Source organism: Rhamphochromis longiceps, linkage group LG7 (assembly GCF_057381845.1).
Source record: "Rhamphochromis longiceps isolate RC_006_pf linkage group LG7, R_longiceps_female_GT1.1, whole genome shotgun sequence".
Taxonomy (NCBI): domain Eukaryota; kingdom Metazoa; phylum Chordata; class Actinopteri; order Cichliformes; family Cichlidae; genus Rhamphochromis; species Rhamphochromis longiceps.
Genome location: NC_140563.1, coordinates 60,016,350 through 60,034,329, shown reverse-complemented (window position 1 = coordinate 60,034,329; position 17,980 = coordinate 60,016,350). Strand labels below are relative to the sequence as shown.

Genomic DNA, 17,980 nt, shown 5'->3' with positions numbered 1-17,980 from the left:
CACAGAGTGAGATGATAGTAAACCTTCAAGAGCTCCTTCAAAAATAGTGTATTCTGTCCTTCTGTCTTTAAATGGGGGATATCTGTAAAACCAAGCAGTGACTGTCCATTCAAACAATTTGCCTGGAGGAGAGGTGGAAGCGTCTGGATACAGTTTGTTATGTTGTCATAGTAATTACTGGTTGCATAACATGTGAGAAACTTTCAACAAATAGTCAGTGACTCAGTGATTTTTTTAATTGCACAACATGCTCACAAACTTGTGCTGTAAGACATACTTTTATCTTTCCCTCAGAGACATCTGATTGAGATGTTTTTTATTTAATTTGGTGAAACTCTAGAAGCTTTTGATTGTGCTTTTTGTTTATTTCCAAATCTTTACAGGGACATTCTCAGTGGCTTTGTATCAGAATTGCATCTTCAGCTGTAACATTTCTCATTGTGGAGGTGGAGTCCTGTTTGAGAATGACAGCAAAGATCCTAAGAGGCATTATGGTACAACAGCAATATTATTCCTATTATTATTTTACATTTTTTTGCTTTTAACACTACATTTATCTTGAAGAAAGGTAACAAATATGGACATGACAAAGAAATGTAGTAAAATAATGTAATCATTAAAAACAACTTCCTGAATTTAAATTGGCTTCATCTGTTATGAACAGTAGCATTATATCCTGAGTGGCAGCTGCCCAACTACTGACTCAATGTGTTTGAATTCGCCAATGAGTGCTGGATGCTTTGACTAGGCTTTGCTGTGAGACAGGAAACAAGGCTGCACAGCTTTTTTAGACTGAGCACAGCTGAAACGCATTAAACTCTACTATCAGTATGACATCATAGGCAAATATTTGTTAATCGTTTTGGTTGTTTTGTGCAGCTGTAATATTAACAGTTGAAATGTCAGAACAGCTGATATCATGTAGAGCCAGTGCATCTCAGTGGGGTTAGGCTGTAGCACTAAGAAAAATAGAAACCCAGAGAATTGTTTTTAACCCATTATATTCTTGTTTGGACTTGTATTTGTCTTCTTCGTGTCCTTGAAGAAGTTACTACTTTTGATTGTTCCATCCAACACTGATATGAGCTGCAAAGGATTCAGAGCCAGTACTGAGGCTTCATTCTATTAATTTCTTTCGTCATTACATGAGGAGATAAAATGCTAAAACACTGCCTGAGGTGTTACTCAGTATTTCCAGTAGATTCCATGATCCTCTTCCATGTGCACACATCTTGTCAACTTGGTGTGTAATTGTTAGTAATAGTTCTTCCTCATCCATTTTAGTAGCCTGCAACAACAGGCCCACTACCCTACACTCTGAAAGTACCCCTACAGGACAAAGGGATGCAGCTGAATACCTTCTCCAAGTCCCGTAACCACATGTAGACTAGTTGAGCAAATGTGGAGTTGAGAAGATGGTGACATGTAATAGCAACAATGTTTACATAGATGCACACAAAAAAAGGAAAAAAACTACAAACCACTCAACTAACAACGAGCTGATAACAGAAGGAAAAAAAAAGGTACATTTATGTATATTTATATATTTTCATATACAAAGTAGGCATCAACATTTCATGGCATCACATGCCAGCAACGCCCCTTTCTTTCAGCAGCATCACATCATATCCTGTATCACTTTATGGGATATTATGTGACTATCAGTTACGATAACTTCAGGGGTGGAAGGAATAGTAACTTCAGGTCGTCTGTTACTATACCTAATATCTAGAGTACTGGGATCTGTAATGGCTGTATTCCGAGTATTTCAGTGAGAAACAATAATTATTTTTCCATAGATTCTATTTCTTTTGGTATTCGTATAGCATGTGTATTAGTGTGTCTCTACTCTTGTCACACCCCAGCACATATCTGATTCCCTCAGTTTTAATTTTGCAATCTTATGGGGAGTCCAGTACCTCCTATGAATGATCCTATATGTCATTTTACCCAACAGAGAGAGCCCTAAATTGGCCCAACTTTGTAAGGCGCTCTCAATTTTCTGAATAAGTAGAGGAAGGTTTTCTTTGTTTATGTCTTTTAAACCAGTGCTAAGTTTGTTGCCTAATTATACAAGACTTGAAGGAAGCTATTTAAACCCCCAAATCTTCCTAATATTTGACGGGCTAGACGATGACTTTGCCTCTGATTTCTATACTCACTAAAATTTATTCAACAACCAGTTTACCATTTATTAGGATCATATAATAAAATGTTACTGTGAACTTTCTTTAGTACTGTTGTATTTAGTATGGTTGGCAGTTAGCATACAAGTTTAGCACATTATCACTTCCTTCTGTACTGAATTAAAGTACATGGCTTGCATGTTTGGAAAAACAAAACCATATTTGTGGCCTAAAAGCTGACACTGATTTATGTAACTGTGTATGGAACACTTGGGTCATGAGTATAGGACACTACAGTGGAATGGAATGTGGCCATGGCTATTTATAAAATTTTTTGTGTACACTGAATAATAATTGAGAGGGAAACAGAAAGGTATCTACATGGGGTAAATTTCCAACCACTATGCCACTGTGCTGTTGCTTTTACTTAATAAAAACGTGGTTTTTTTGCTGTTTACCGTGGTGGTTTAGCATGCTCTATGGATGTAACCTTAATACAGTCTTTGAACTCAGGTTTTATCAGCTACAGAAGGAAGTATTAGCTAAATAACTGAACATATACCTCTTTGAAAAGGTAATGTGTTTGTTTGATATTTTCACCATAATCGCTTGACCAAAAGCATCTCACTGTTTATAGAACAATATCTTTATACAGTTTCCATCTATTAGTCCCTGGTCTGCAGATTACATATTGTACATTATACAAACACAAAGCTGCACAAATATTGCAGGCACTTTAACACAACACCAGTACTTCTGTGTACACTTGTACACAGTTTTTCTCGGATGAAGGTTGTACCAGCAGTTATTGTTCTTCTTCTTTAATTGAAGATAGTTTTTTGTGACTTTCTCTGGATGTCTGGAGACATTGCAGAATGAATTTAGATCAGGCACCTTTTTGATCATATTATGTGGATATAAAGTTAAATATAAAGTGCAGAAAATGTTCTACATTATTGTATGCGTAGTTATTTTTCTAAAGTACACTGCAGGATAAGGGAGTTTCTGTTCATGCTCAGGGTATGTTTCCACCCCACTATTTTGTAACACTTGAGAAGTTAAAATAAATTGTTGGAAAGTTGGTGACTCAGCAGCTGTTTTCCAGATCACTTGTGACAGAGCTGATGTGATTATTTAAATTGCTTTTACTACAGTTTTTCTTAAATTTTAGTAATTATATTATTCTCCTGAGGTTTGCAACTACCAAAGTCCACTATTCATAACCAAAATCCACAAAATAATTCATGTATTCCAGTTGTAAATAATATGTCCACATCCTTTATAAATGAGTAAAAACATTGCAATGACCAATAAAAGCCTAATGCCCATTTTCACTAGAATCTGTAGTGAACAAGATTAACAGTGTTTATCAGTGTTTCCATATAACACATTTGTGTTAATGACTTCCAGGGGAAATCTTCTGGCAGCTCCTCTAGCTCTCACAATATCTCTCGCTGACATTATGAGACATTGTGAGAAAGACTAAAAAGAACCAAATACAGAAAACACTGATGCTTCCACACATTAAAGCTTTCATTGAAGTAATAAATTCTTCTGTTGAAATCACTGGGTATGCTTTCAAACCCATCATTATTCCTGTTGTTAGAAGAGTTTAACTAGCTTTTTTGTGCCTTCTACAGGGATCTACCTGTTGGACATTATCTACATTGACTCGGCTTATCCTGCATCAGACAGCATCATAGAGACAGAGCAGAGGACAAATCAGATGAACAATCTTCTGAGAGTTATTTCAGACCTGCAGATGTCATGTAACTATGGTAAGACACAATTACATCAGTAGTTGCAGTAGGAACAGTATAGTGTCTGTTTCCTAATCATGTATATATTGATGATCTTCTGACATCAGAGTTATGGTTGTACAGTACTGTGAAAATGTAATTCCTTAATAAAAAAAAAAAAGCATTTAGTTTTAAAACAGCACTTTGTATTTACAAAGCTTAATTTTGTTTAATATTTAAATTGTTTGATCTGAAACATGTGACAAATATGAAAAAACCTAAACATTTTTCACAGCCCTGTATGTCATAAATCTTTAATATGGATGAAGCCAAAATATGTATGTGTTCATAATAACCCAAGTAGATCACCACTGCAGGATGCTAAAGAAATATGGTCTTTTTAGCTTTTATATGTAAGTTTGGGTTTTTGTATAAAGTTCTAATGGCTTGGCTCTGCTTTAGTTACCCGAGCCTTTATTGCTCTGCTTTGCTTAAGTTACTTTCACTGACGAGTTCAGGAAAATTTTCAAGTGTCTGCCAGTCGAACTAAGTTTATTAAAGTCCTTAATTGTTTTGGCTAGCATGTGGTGTTTCCAGTGTGCTTTGTGTGGGGAGCTGCTGAGTAATAAAAATGTTCAAGATACCTGCATGAAATGTTGCCCCAGACGGAGGGGCGAGTAGGGGTGAATTTCTGCAATAAATATAAATCCTCTATTACTATTCTGAAGCCTTTTAAATGCTTTATTGAAAAAAATCTGGAGATCTTAATTAGTTTAAATATGTTTACCTTTCACTATCTGCAAGTGACTAAAAGTTAGGATTACTCAAATTGTAACTCTAAGCGGGGGAATCATTGAATAAATGAGTGAGTCATTGTAAAGCTTTTGTTTCAGGGAAGTCACTTTTGTGTTTTATCATTTCTGTTCCCAAATATAAGCTTGGCTTGCTGTACCTACATTTTAATGTTATTTTTAAAATGTCACTGCAAAAAAATGGGCAACACTATAATACGCTCAGCTACTAGGGGTAAGTAACTACTGTGTAATAAAATGTAATTACAAGTAATTGATTTGAAATCATGAGTATTTTTACAGGAAAGAAGACAGGCATTGTACTGTAAGCAATTTTAAGCAGAGTAATTAATTTTAAGTATAAGAACAGAGACTCAAATTTTATAAATTTGCCTTTATTGGATAATAACAGTGAAGAGGACAGGAAGCAGGGAGGTGAGAGGCGAAGACATGCAGCAAAGGGCCACGGGTCAGACTCAAACCCCGACTCCTGCTCTTTGGCCATGTGGCATGTGGTCACCTGCTCACACACTGTGCTAAACCGGTGAAATTTAATAAACATGATGAAAAATTATTTTTAAAAAATATTATATTAATACATATAATTCAGATAATTTTAAACTGACAAAATAAGTTCCTAGTCTTCTATAGATGGTAAATCAGTGGGTTGATTCTGTAATTGCTTTGCTGTCATCCTTGTGCGTTATTGAGTGCTAGCGTTATATAAAATATTGTTGTCCAGATAAAAAATTTACTTCTATGTTTTGCTGTGCATTTACACAGGCATAAATGCAAGTCCAAGATAAAATTGCTGTCAAGGTGATGAAGAAAGTATACAGGACTACCAGGAGTCGAGGTGCAAGGCCAAGATAGCGGTGGCAAAAGCAAAGGAAAAGGCTTATAATTAGTTGCACGCATAGCTAGACACTAGGGAAGGATAACCTACATGGAATGCAGACAGTTGGTTAGAAAGACAGATTGAGCTCAAAAGAGTGTGCGCAGATTAGTGTGATGAAAGATAGAAATGTAAATGTTCTGACACTTGTAGCTTATGTTGAGAAGGTGGAAGTGTGAGGTGTGAGCAGCAGTATGGCTTCATAATGTGATGTTTGTTTTGATACTGTTGAGAAGTATAGTGAAGATCAAAAGAAGTTGCACTGTGTCTTTGTGGATCTAGAGAAAGGCTGGTGCAGTACATGTATGAGGACTGCCAGACAGTGATAAGGTGTGCAGTAGGAGTCATTGATGGAAACAAGGTGGACTGCATTAAGGATCAACTCTAAGCCCCTTCTTGTTTGCAGTAGTGGTGAACGGGTTGGCAGATAAGGTCAGGCAGGAGTCTCTATTGACTATGATATTTACAGACGACATTATTATCTAAAGTGAGAATAGGGAGCAGATGGATGGTAGAGAGCCTAGAGAGGTGAAAGTATAAGAGAAGAGAAATGAAAGACAGATTACACGTGGGTGGATGAGAGGTATACAGGTAATAGTATGACTGAAAAAGTTATATAGTTTATAGTTTTACTACTGTTTATGTTCAGTACTGCCATGTTGGATTGTTAACTCTGCTCTGAGTTTCTGAGTGGGAAAGGAGGCTTTCCATTTTCTGACTGGGAACTCTGAATTTCTGACCTACAGCTTACTCGGGACCGTTCCAAAAGTTAGAGAGCTAAGGCTTAAAATTGTTTGGGTGGTGCAGAAGAGGAATAGTGGATATATTGGATAAAGGATGCTAAAGCTGGAACTACCAGTCAAGAGGAAAAGAGAAAGACCACTGAGAAAATTCATGGATGTACTGAAGGAGAACATAGACAAGAGAAGTAACTTTATTTAAAGTTAATTCTCTACCAAGAGTTGTGTTGAAGGTAATTTGCTTTTTCTTTTTTCCATTAGATCACTTGGTGACCCTGCCGCATGTTCAGAAGTATCTGTTGTCAGTTCGCTACATAGAGGAACTCCAGAAGTTTGTAGAGGACGATAACTTCAAGTAAGTGTTTTCAATGTGAATGGCATGGGATTGTGAAATTAATTATTTGACAATTGTTTGATTTCAGTCGATTATGGCAGGCACATAGAAGCATGGGTGTAAGTGTAAAATTGAGGACGGTCAATACACAGGAAGCAAAATGGAAAGGATCTTTTTCAATAGTGTGTCCTTTCATTCAGCAGACATTGATGGCTTTATCTGACAGAGTCTAGGTTGCTCTGCTTGTTTCTTGGTTTCTTAGGGTCACTTTTGTCATCATAATTTTTCAAGTTGGACATAAATGATATGTCATATAAGCTTTAAATATGAAATGAAATATGATATCATTTGGGACGATAGAGCCAACACAGTAAATTTTTCAAGCACTGTCACAAAGCACTGTGCAACAGAAAACAGTAAAAGAAAAAAGAAAATGAGAAGCCAATTATTAGCAATAAAAATATTCAATAAAATAAACAGGTAAGTACAAAATGAAATCATCAACAAAAAAGTTTTTTAAGCAAAAAATATTTTAACTAATTTTAAAAATGAGTCCACAGAATCAGCTAAATGTAGCTGTAGTGGTAGACTGTACCACTGTCCTGGTACCACAGACTGAAAGGCTCTTTCCCTTATAGTCTTTAGTTGTGGATGAGGAACAACTAACAAAAACTCAGAGCTTGGGAATGAAGATGGCAAGTATCTGTTTATTTTGTTAGAAACTCTGATAAATAATCAGGAGTCTGGTCGTTTAGTATTTTTAAACTAATCCTAAAATGTATGGGGAGCCAATGTAAAAAGCATAAAATGAGTGATGTGAACTTGTGTTAATAGTCGGGCCATTTCATTTTGTATAGTTTGGAGATGTGAAAGACATGATTTGTTCAAGCCAGTAAACAGGCCATTACAGTAATATAAGTGTGATGTCACAAATTCTTTGAATATTTGCTTGAGTTCAGCTGAGGAGACTATATGTCACAATTAGGAAATATTCCTTAAAGGAAAGAAACAGGAACGTGACAGATTTTACATGCTAACTGACTTCTGCAATTTTGTTAGCAAATTATTCGAAAAATGGCAATTTTGAAATAGGCAAAAAAATGCCATATAGAGCTGGCATCAAGATTAGATTTGCTCTAGTAAAGATGTTACCTTGGTATGTTTAAAGTAGATTGAATGCAGCCTTGCCTCAGTTAGCTGTTAATAATAGCAATGATGGACCAATCCTGGTGAGAGTCCAGATAGCACTGATGGAGGTAATATCTCTAAGGAGCATCTAGCCTATTAATGTAGTTAAGCTATTAAGTGTAATTAGAGAAAAAGCAGTAAATGTCTTAGGACAACAAGGACCATCTTAATATGTGTGACTCTTTTCTTTGTCACAGAGACAGACACTGGTGAATGATCACTGATAGTGATAGGATGAATCTGAGTGTCTTTAATATAAAAGTAGGGAAGAGGAACAACTTTATTGCCTGACCGACGGGTTTCGGCTTGTGGCCTTCATCAGGCAATAAAGTTGCTCCTCTTCCCTTCAAGTGTTCCTCTTCACGCACCTTGGGAGTAGGTTAAGTTGTGCCAGAAATTTTTGCTTTAATATAAAAGTAGCCTAAGTGAGAATGTGAGTGGTGTTCTATTGAAAAGATAGACAGTCCCTGTAGGGACATATGAATGCAGAGCATTGCAAAGACCAGAATAATTCATTGTTTAAGAATGTCTGTAGCCTGCAGTTCCTTTGAGCTAGTCCTGTACTGAGCCTATAATTTTTTTTGGATTAAATGGCTGGTGAAGTCTCCCCCTATTATGAGTACCTTAGTACCTTGAGACGGCTGTTGTTGTGACAGCAACAACGCTATATAAATAAAATTGAATGGTGAAGTTTATCTTTTTCTTAATGAATATGGCTACAACTCTTTGTTCTGAGTTTTAGCAGACTGTGCATGTGTGAGAGAACTATAGAGAGGTGAGTGTGTCAAGGTGGAAGGAATCTTGAAGAAAGAAGGCTATGTGACAATTCTGAAAGAAACTCTCAAGTATTTGCAGCAAAACTGGGTCTGGGTTGACAACCCAAAACATGTGTCGCTTCTGCTAAAGAAATAACTCCATCACCAAAGTGAATGTTATTGACTGGTGTGCACAAAAACTTGACTTCAGTCCCATTGGAAATCTGTAGGGTGAACAGAAGACCAAGAGCCACAGATTCACCAAAGAAGAACAAGCTGGGATTGCTTGGGAGACGTGAGGTTTCTTGAAAACTATAACAAATGACTTCAGCAAAACAAAATAGACAAATCCGCTATTAGTATCAGGAGGTCTATTTTGACCATGATAGTTTTTGGTTTTGTATAATAATTTTGTTTCTAACAAGATTGGGCTGGTGCAGCACAGTGGGGCAGTGGTTAGCACTGACGCATCAAACAAGAAAGCCCTGGTTTTGAATCCACCATCTGGCCAGAGCCTTTCTGTCTGGGGTGTGCATGTTCTCTTGGCTTCCTCCTATAGTCCAAATACATGCAGTTTGTGTGGTTATATTAATTGATGATTATAAATTGCCCATAGTTGTCCGTGTTGAATGTGAATGGTTTTCTGTCTCTCTGTGTTAGCCTTGTGTGTACCCCATCTCTTGCCTTCTCCAGCTTGGCTCATTTGATGAGGCATGTGATTAATAGTGGGTCAGTGACTACCTAAGAGACAACTCAGAAATAAATACCTGAAGAAGGCTCTTGAATGTAAGGTGAAAAATGTACAAAAAATTTTTAAAGTCCAGTAACTTGCTTTTTAAACTCTCAAGATGTTCATGATGGAAACAAATTCACCTGGGTGAGATTTCCTGAACAAGTACTAAGACACCCAAAAACCACCCTGTGTAGGATGAGCTTGCATGTACAGAAGATGCATCTTATTCAATAAAGTTGACTCATAGGTCATAGACGGTTATTTAGTGGCAAACTGGGCAGGAACACGTGACATGTCTTTTCTTGGCTCTCAAAAAAGTTAATAAATGTAAAGCCTCCATAATATAATTGGTAATCGTTGTGTTGTAAAGGTTTGCTGCTAGTAGTTGTAGCGAGACACAGTGAAAGATACAGTGATCTACCAGTCATTTCTTTGTTATGCTAGGAAAGTGTTCAGTAGGCGCACTGATTAATGGAAACATGTGAACATGCATGCAAATGCAGCATATAACGCAAAAACAGTTTGTATATTTCTCATGAACTTTAAAGTCAGTATTTGGTATTGCCATCTTTATTGTTCAAAACAGCTTTAACTCTTTAAGGCAATCTTTTTTGTAATTTCTTTAAGTAGTCTTCAGGAATAGTTTTCCGGGCTTTTAAAGAACATTCCAAACCTCTTCTTTGGATGTTGGCTGAATGGAACTGTTTCAATAATACTAAGGTCCAATCTCTGAGGAGGCTAATCTAAGGCTGATTGTGTCCTCTTCCCTACATCTTATCAAGGCATTTTATGGCATGAATTTAATATTAAAGTTTTAATCCGTATTTCCAAAGAAATTACAATACTGCATAGTATTGTATACTGCATATTAAATCCAGCAGCAAAAGGCAGATCAAAATGAGACTGGTCTAAAAAGAAACTTTCAGTTACTGGCAGACAAAGACAAGACTTCAACCTTTTGGGGCATTACAAGTAGAGATGGCACGATACCACTTTTTTATGTCCGATACCGATATCATAAATTTGGATATCGGCCGATACCGATATGAATCCAATATAATGTGTTTTTCAATTAATAAAACTGTTTTTTTTAATATCTTGTTGCATTTTGTATAAGTTCATACTCAAGTTTAAATAAACAACAACACTAAAGCTATTCTGTTATACCTGTATGTAAAAAATACACTGCACCCAAAATATTTCATAGTTCAGCAATACTGATCAATCTAATAATCTTAAACCTACTCCATCCTTCCTATTCTGGTATTTTAAAGAGTACTTAGCAGAAATATTAAGCAACCTAACTAATAGGGTTGCAAACTCCCAGCAAAAAAAAATAGGGAACCACCCCCCACCTCATGATGCTTAATCAACGTAATCAACTTTAATTTGATGCAGTGTGGGGAAAAAAAATGCACAGAAATAAATTATTTTTCAAGAATAATTAAATAGATTCCACATCTTTCTTCAACAGAACTGCAGACTGCACAGATGGTATCTTTCCAAAGGAAAAAGTAGTATAGCTTACTAGGGTATATTAAACTTAACAGTTACTATATACAATCATGGACTTCTATACATTTTACATCAGATTAAAACTTTGGGTGTAAGATTCAGATAATTATTTATTAAAAGCTAGACATTTTAAATGAGAATAAGAAAGAAAAGTATGTCTTTGTGCCCCCCTTTTCCCTGTTAATGCCCTATCGGCCCCCCTGGCTAAACTTTGCTAGATCCGCCCCTGCACAGTTACCAGCCGTCAGCTACGTAGAAAAGGATCCTGGTCTAGAAAGTAATATTAAATAAATTCTAACAAAAGCTTATCAAGGTTAAACGTGCTGCTGTTGTTCAGCCGCTGGTTTCCTCTTTCTGGTGCAAAGTGGGCCAAAAACAAAGAAGAGAGACGGACTCGACAGAAAAGCCGATCAGCTGATCATTAATCAGTTTCACGACTGAAGTACCAGCAGGAGAGGGAGGGAGAGAGAGGCAGTTGCTCCATATATCGGTTGTTAAGCTTAACGTGGGAATGCTTTACAAACATTCAGAGATGAACTTACACACTTGCTTTACTTCTCTCTGGGATAACTTCCTCGGAGATGAAATGCCACCAGTTTGGTAGCGAGGCTACAAATACGCACAGCCGCTCTATCACGTGATGCATACTGCTCAGAGTGCTACGGTTATGAGCTGAGTTACGCCGTGTTGCAAGTTTTGTGAGGTGCTTTTTTTGATATTTAATGGATCAGATTACATTTTTTATTTCTCTCCGATATCCGATCCAGTAATTTACGTCAGTATCGGACCGATACGATACGTAATATCGGATCGGTCCATCTCTAATTACAAGGCTTGTGTTTTTCATTAAAAAGACATGAATAATAACTAATGATTAAATACTGAGTTGTTTATAAGCACATAGTGAGTGAAAAAGCTGAGTGAACAAGAAACAGTGCATCATGGGACGCCCCCAGCAGTCTAGGCCTATAGCAGCATAAATAAGGATTCAGGAGGATTCAGGGTCACCAGATCCAATCTTAACTATATACTTTATCAAAAAAGACAGTCCTACATATTTGTTTAATATGCACAGGACATATCCAGGTCAAAAACTAGTCCAAGACTCCTAACAATATTACTGCTGGCCAAGGTAATCCTATCCAGACTAAGTATGTGTTTAGACTATGTTAAAAAATGAGGAGTGGCAGCAGTAAATCTATCTTTCCTCATTTTTACATTTAAAAAAATGTTGCTTAATGCTGTCTGTCTCAGCCCCAGTAAAACTGCATATGCTGTAAGAAATTTGTGGTGATGTGGCAAACAGAGACCAAAGAAAGTGATTGATATTTTGCGAGTATTATGGGCGACGTAACTGCTTGACCTAAGACTTGAGATATAAAAGAAAGTGTGAGTGAGACGGCTTCTATGTAGAAGTAACACAATGCTAATTAAAAGAATTTTCTTCATCAGCAGATGATGTGACATCGCCTTACTCAGTTGCGTAATGTTTAGTGTGTTTAGTAAAATCTGAAACTACCTTTTAACTGACAAACACAACAGCACTGAGCTCTTTTATCTAATGGAAACATTTGTGTTACAGGCTTTCTCTAAAGATTGAACCTGGCAACAGTTCCCCTCGCATTGCTTCTTCTAAAGAAGACCTGGCAGGTAAGTCACACATGGTTGAACTGCACTGATAAAAAGCCCTGCAGATATCCACCACTTCCACCAAGTTGTACTCAAAACAAAAATTATTAGCTTTTTCTGTCAAGTCTGCAAGGCGAGGTTATTATAGTTACCTGAAAATGAACTAAAAAGTTCAACTAAATGTGAAAAAACATTTTAGTTAACTGAAATAAAAATAAAAACTAGACTTAAATTTTTTTTTAAAGTAACTGAACTGATTTTTGTGGAGGAAATTTGCTTTGTTTTTAGTATCTATTAGTTTGGTTAAAAAAAGAATTGCAACTTGCCTGATGACTCATTGATAGACACGTTTATTGTGTGTTTATTGTAATACCTGTGCTAATTTTCCAAGCCCTCCATGCAGTAATAAATTTAAAAGATATAACTGTGAAACGAATGAAAACTAAAGTAAAACTAAACATTTTAGAACAATAAAAACTAAACTGAAATAAGAAAATCCAAAAACCTGAAATGGAAAAAGGAAATAAAAATAAAACCTAATTAGAAAATACAAAACTATAATAACTCTGCTGCATGTTCATGACCGTTGAGTTTTCATAAAAAGTATATGTAAAGTACACTATGTGAAGTGCCCTGATGACAGTTGTTTTGCTTTGGTGCTATGTAAATTTACCTGGGCCCTGATAATTCAATTCTGAATTGAACTGAATTGAAATGAACACTAGCATTTAGCGTCAGTATGAACATTTACTTTACACTAAAAACAGAAAAAAAAATTGGGTGTGTTAAAAAGAATAATCAGAGATAAACACAACTGTTCCTGTGGTGAAACAGATCACGCACACACACAGGCACACACATATGCTTTTCTGTAGCACTGTAGTTCCCACAGGTACTCCTACTGTTCATATTTTCACCATTTCAGTAACCAAGTGAAAGCTATCAGTAGCTAACAACATGAACAAAGAAGCCATCCTCTTTCTGTTTCCGTTGTAAATTAAACCTTCATTTTTTACAGTATCGTGTACCTGGTGGTTTAGACTCTAATGGTGTATTAGTTTATAGTCATTACATGCGGGTGTAACCAACATTTACTTCATAATGTCACATACTGTGCTTTGGTGCACTGCACTGATAGAAACATTTACCATTTAAGTGATGGTGTTCATTTATTAGTGTAGCATGATGAAGACTACATTCAGGGTTATTTTCTACCCATCTCTACCAGGAAGTAATGTCAGCATCATACAGCCAGACTCAATTGAACTACAGATACCTAAAAAATTGTATGTTATTTCCCACCCGTTGCCTTGTAAATACTATATGATACTGGTTCTTATATAGCACTTTTCTACTCTTCTGAGCACTCAAAGTGTTTTACACAACTTGTGCATTCACCCATTCACACCAATTCGCACAAGCACATTGTTCTAAGTGCTTTCTAAGAGTCTAATCTGTTTAGCTAGCTAGCTTGATTGAAATAGAAACAAACAAACAAACAATAAAACACACACAAATGTAATGAAATTCAGTTATTAAACATAAACTAAATTGCCAAACACACATATGAATTTGAGTGGCATCCCATATGGTATGTGGCCGACACCATATTAAAGCATACATAGCCTTTAATATGGTGTCGTCCCACTGTTTGCAGCAATAACAACAGCTTCAACTCTTGTGGGAATGCTTTTCACAAGGTTTAGGAATGTCTTTATAGACTTTTTTTAGGATTCTTCTGGAAGTGCAGGTCAGACAATGCTGTTGAATGAGAAGGCCTGGATTTATATCATCCCAAAGGTGTTATATCAGATTAAAGGAAAGACTCCTGGTAACCACTAAAACAAAACTCATCAGTCAAATTGCCGGACAGATACGCCTACCTCCTGGAGAGTGTTGTTCCCTTAATTGGCTGTTGTGAAGGGTTTCTCTTCACCATGGTAATGATTCTGTGATCATCCACCACTATTTTCTTCTGTCTGCTATTCCTAATGTAGCAATTTCTTGGATGTTCTCCCCACCCCCAACCCTCAACAAAAAACATTTGCAGCTCAAGGATGGCTTGTTTCACCTGCATGGAGACCTCGTGTGACCGCATGTTTTTTTCTCAAAATGTAAATGACCCCCCTTATTGTTTTCATTGAATGGGAAACAGGTATTTTATATACTTTAAGTATATCCACAGTCTGTTTAGAATCACCAATAAACCTGACATCTCTCTTTGGACAAATTTGTGTGTATAGGTGTTTTTCTTTCAAGGCGGCTCCATAGTGTAGTAGTTTACATGTCTACTTAACAAGTAAAAGATCTTTGTTTGATCCCTAGCAAAGACACATATAGTTTTGGAGTTGCGTCAGAAAGGGTATCTAATGTAGACAATCTGCCAACTTAAAGATGCAAAGTTCTCTGCTTTGGAGTAATGTGTTTTAATTTTAAAAAATGCTTTGATGAGGCAAAACATTCTAATCAACCTCATATAAAGTGAATAGCACTAATTATATTGTGACGGAGTCAGAAGCATGAGAAACTCAGATCTTTTGCTTTTTATTTAGTTTTTATTTATCAGGAACCATGCACAGTGGCACTTATCTCATATGCAAAAACGTATTTTGTATCAGATTTAACTACTAGTTCATTTTAATTTGCAAATTCTGGGCAGGTGAATATAATGAAAATAAATCTCCAAGTAAGCATGTTGGATGTAAGAGAAATGGTGTAAAGCTCATGTGATATCCAAGACTCACTGGTACTTCTTTAGTGCTTTTTTTACTCTAGTTGAGACTTCATTGAAGCGTAAGCGCTTCATTCTGACGACAACATTCGCAGAAACACTCCCTCTCCAATTAATATATGGGGCATCTCAGGGCTCAGTATCTTTCCCAAAGATACTTTGACATGTAGACTGGAGGAGCTGGGGACTGAGGCATCTGGGCATTCTCCTGAATTACAATGCTCTGCTCTCATCCAGCTGGCTAAGTAGATAAGAGCAACTAGAACCTGCAATTTAATTGTGCAGTGCTAGAGTAACATAGCAGCAACCTTTTTGTTAAAGCAGTTTTAGATTAGGCACCAGTGGAAAAGATGTTGTAGACATCCAGATTTTGGAGGCGTGGTTTCAGTTTAAAAAAACAACAACAGAAAACTAATATAGGGGTGAACACAATGTTTTGGCTAACTAAGGGATTACCTGATTTTCTGTCAGCAGGCTGTCTCATACTGTAAGTGCATGATAGCAGCTAATGGTACTCTCCTCTTGTTGCTTTGATGAAGATTTTCAGTTACATAACATGGCAGAAAAGGGGTGTTCTGGCTGTGTCCACTGTCTTGTTGGCTCAGTCAGTATAAACAAGTCTCATGCACTTCACACAATGCCAAACAGAAGAATTTGGTTTGCTCACTCTCTTTGTGTAAGACTGAGAAAATGTGGTGGACTGAACTGATCAGTTTCACCATCACTGTGTCTGACAAGGTGAAACCGTCTAAATGTTGCTGCTCTGTGTGACGTTAGCACCCTTACAATTTTCCATTCTCATTTTAATAATTGTCCTTGTAAGCCTGTGACTGAATTCTTCGTGGCAGAGACTCCTCACTGTGGTTGATTTCATCCAATCTGTTTTGTAATGTCTGAGCAGCAGATCAAAAAGCTAAACAAGCCTGTATGTGTGCTTGCCACACAATCACTGGGAATGACTGTTCAAAGAACTGTTGTAAGGTAACAGCAGAATTTTACTGCTGCGGCCAACCTGCCAGGCCTGCTTTGTATGAATTGCTTCTCCCGTTGGCTGTCTGAGAAAAACTAAAGGACTGGTTTTAATTTAAATTATAATCTTTTCATCACACAAAACTAATATCTTTTAATCTTTACAGCATACAGACAGAGTATAAGCAGCATGTATTAACTTCAGTAACAACAAGAAGAGGCAGTCCTCCAGCAGCAGAACCCTTATCTCAACATCATGGAGTTACTCTGAGATTACGAAAACAGGCAAAAAGCACTAAAACAATATGTTTGCTAAGTACCTTCAAAACTGCTTATATCAAGAAACAATGCTATTTAAAGACAAAAGCAGCAAACAAGAGTAGATTTGATTTTTGTGTGTTTTTGTGCTTCTCAATATTGTAAAAGTCATTTTAGTTTGAGTCACTCTCAATCTAATTTGATCTAAAAGTGAGCTAAACCAGTTAACCTGTCTCATAATAACCTAAAAACAGATCCAACATTTTCTAGCGCATTCTGAAAATGCACTTTTCAGCACAGTGTGTCTCAGTTTTTCTTTTTTTCCTCCACATCATTCTACTCTTATTATGAAGAAATGCTGCAGTCATATATTAAGGACTCTTGTCAGCATATCATTTTGGCTTAACTGTTGTTCTTTGGTGAGATATGGGAGGCAATGGATAATGTTTTATTTCTTAAAAAAGGCTGAAAAACACACAATGATTCCCACCTCTTGCTGATGAAACTAACCGCCAATAAAACCACTCTCACTTAGAATAGTTACAATCATGTGGTAAATTAAAGAAAATACTTTTGGCAATTAAAGAAATGAAAATTAGAGTTTTCATTAGACTTATTCTGCTGAGTGTGAATGTTTCCAGAGCAAGCAACAATAATCCAAACCAGCAGGAGCTTTTGTCAGCTGATAATTAAGCCATATTAGGAACGTTCTTTCCTAGAAAAATCACTTTATTCCCAGTTTTGGGAAAAGAAACTGCCTTAATGTGTGTTATATTCCTTCAATTTACCTTTACTGCACTGCAATACTGATTGCTAATAGAGCTCTAAATCTATTCCTCCTGCTGGTAGAACGATTCTGATTTCAACAAATTCCACATTACATCATGACTGGGAATGCATCTGCTTTCCCAACAACCCCACCAATAGACACAATCATATACAGCTGCTTGTATGTCTTTTTTTCAGCTCTGTATGCTCCATATGAGATCAAAAGATCCTGCTATACTAAAAAATCTTTAAAAAAAAATAACTTCATGCAAATCTAAAGTGTTCAAAGCTGAACATGCTGAACACAGACTGGCCTTATGGGTCCCGAATGGTCAAAATGACTGGCCCCCAGTGGGTTTCCAGTGAGAGGGAAGGCACAGTGAGTCAGAGGTTCCACTGGCGCAGAAAGCACATAGGAACAGTGGATCAATTTACTAGTCCATCAGCAGTGCTGCCAGAAACTGTGACTGGACTGATGATAAATTTATGTAGGCACTTACACGGGATGACTGCACTGATTAATTATGTTAACAAAGGCTTTTATGTGGTCAGTTTGCACCTTACCAGTGCCCTCTAGTGGCTGTGGTGTTGAGTTGTTTTTTTAATACACCCTGAGGTCTCAGAGTGTGGCCAGCAGGCCAGTGAAAGCCCTTGGTACCTTTTTATGTGCATTTATAAGGAATGCACTCTTACTTCTAAGCCCTTTGAAATGAGAATAAGCATATGCATGTATGTGTTTCATTTGTAGCATCCCATTAAATGTAAACCCTGTTTAAATTCAAGTCTGAAAAGATTTGTGATCGGCCAGA

The 17,980-nt window shown here is 36.7% G+C and overlaps 1 protein-coding gene across 2 annotated transcripts in view; it reads left to right on the top strand.

Annotated features, from left to right (window-relative positions):
* Positions 1-17,980, top strand: part of LOC146666525 (ras-specific guanine nucleotide-releasing factor RalGPS1-like) — a 92,577-nt gene that overhangs the window by 62,629 nt on the left and 11,968 nt on the right. For both annotated transcript variants that reach the window (XM_085414629.1, XM_085414630.1), the window contains 3 exons: positions 3,767-3,904; positions 6,553-6,646; positions 12,399-12,466. In XM_085414629.1, the coding sequence (XP_085270755.1) occupies positions 3,767-3,904; positions 6,553-6,646; positions 12,399-12,466 (300 nt within the window). The remainder of the gene's footprint in view (positions 1-3,766; positions 3,905-6,552; positions 6,647-12,398; positions 12,467-17,980) is intronic.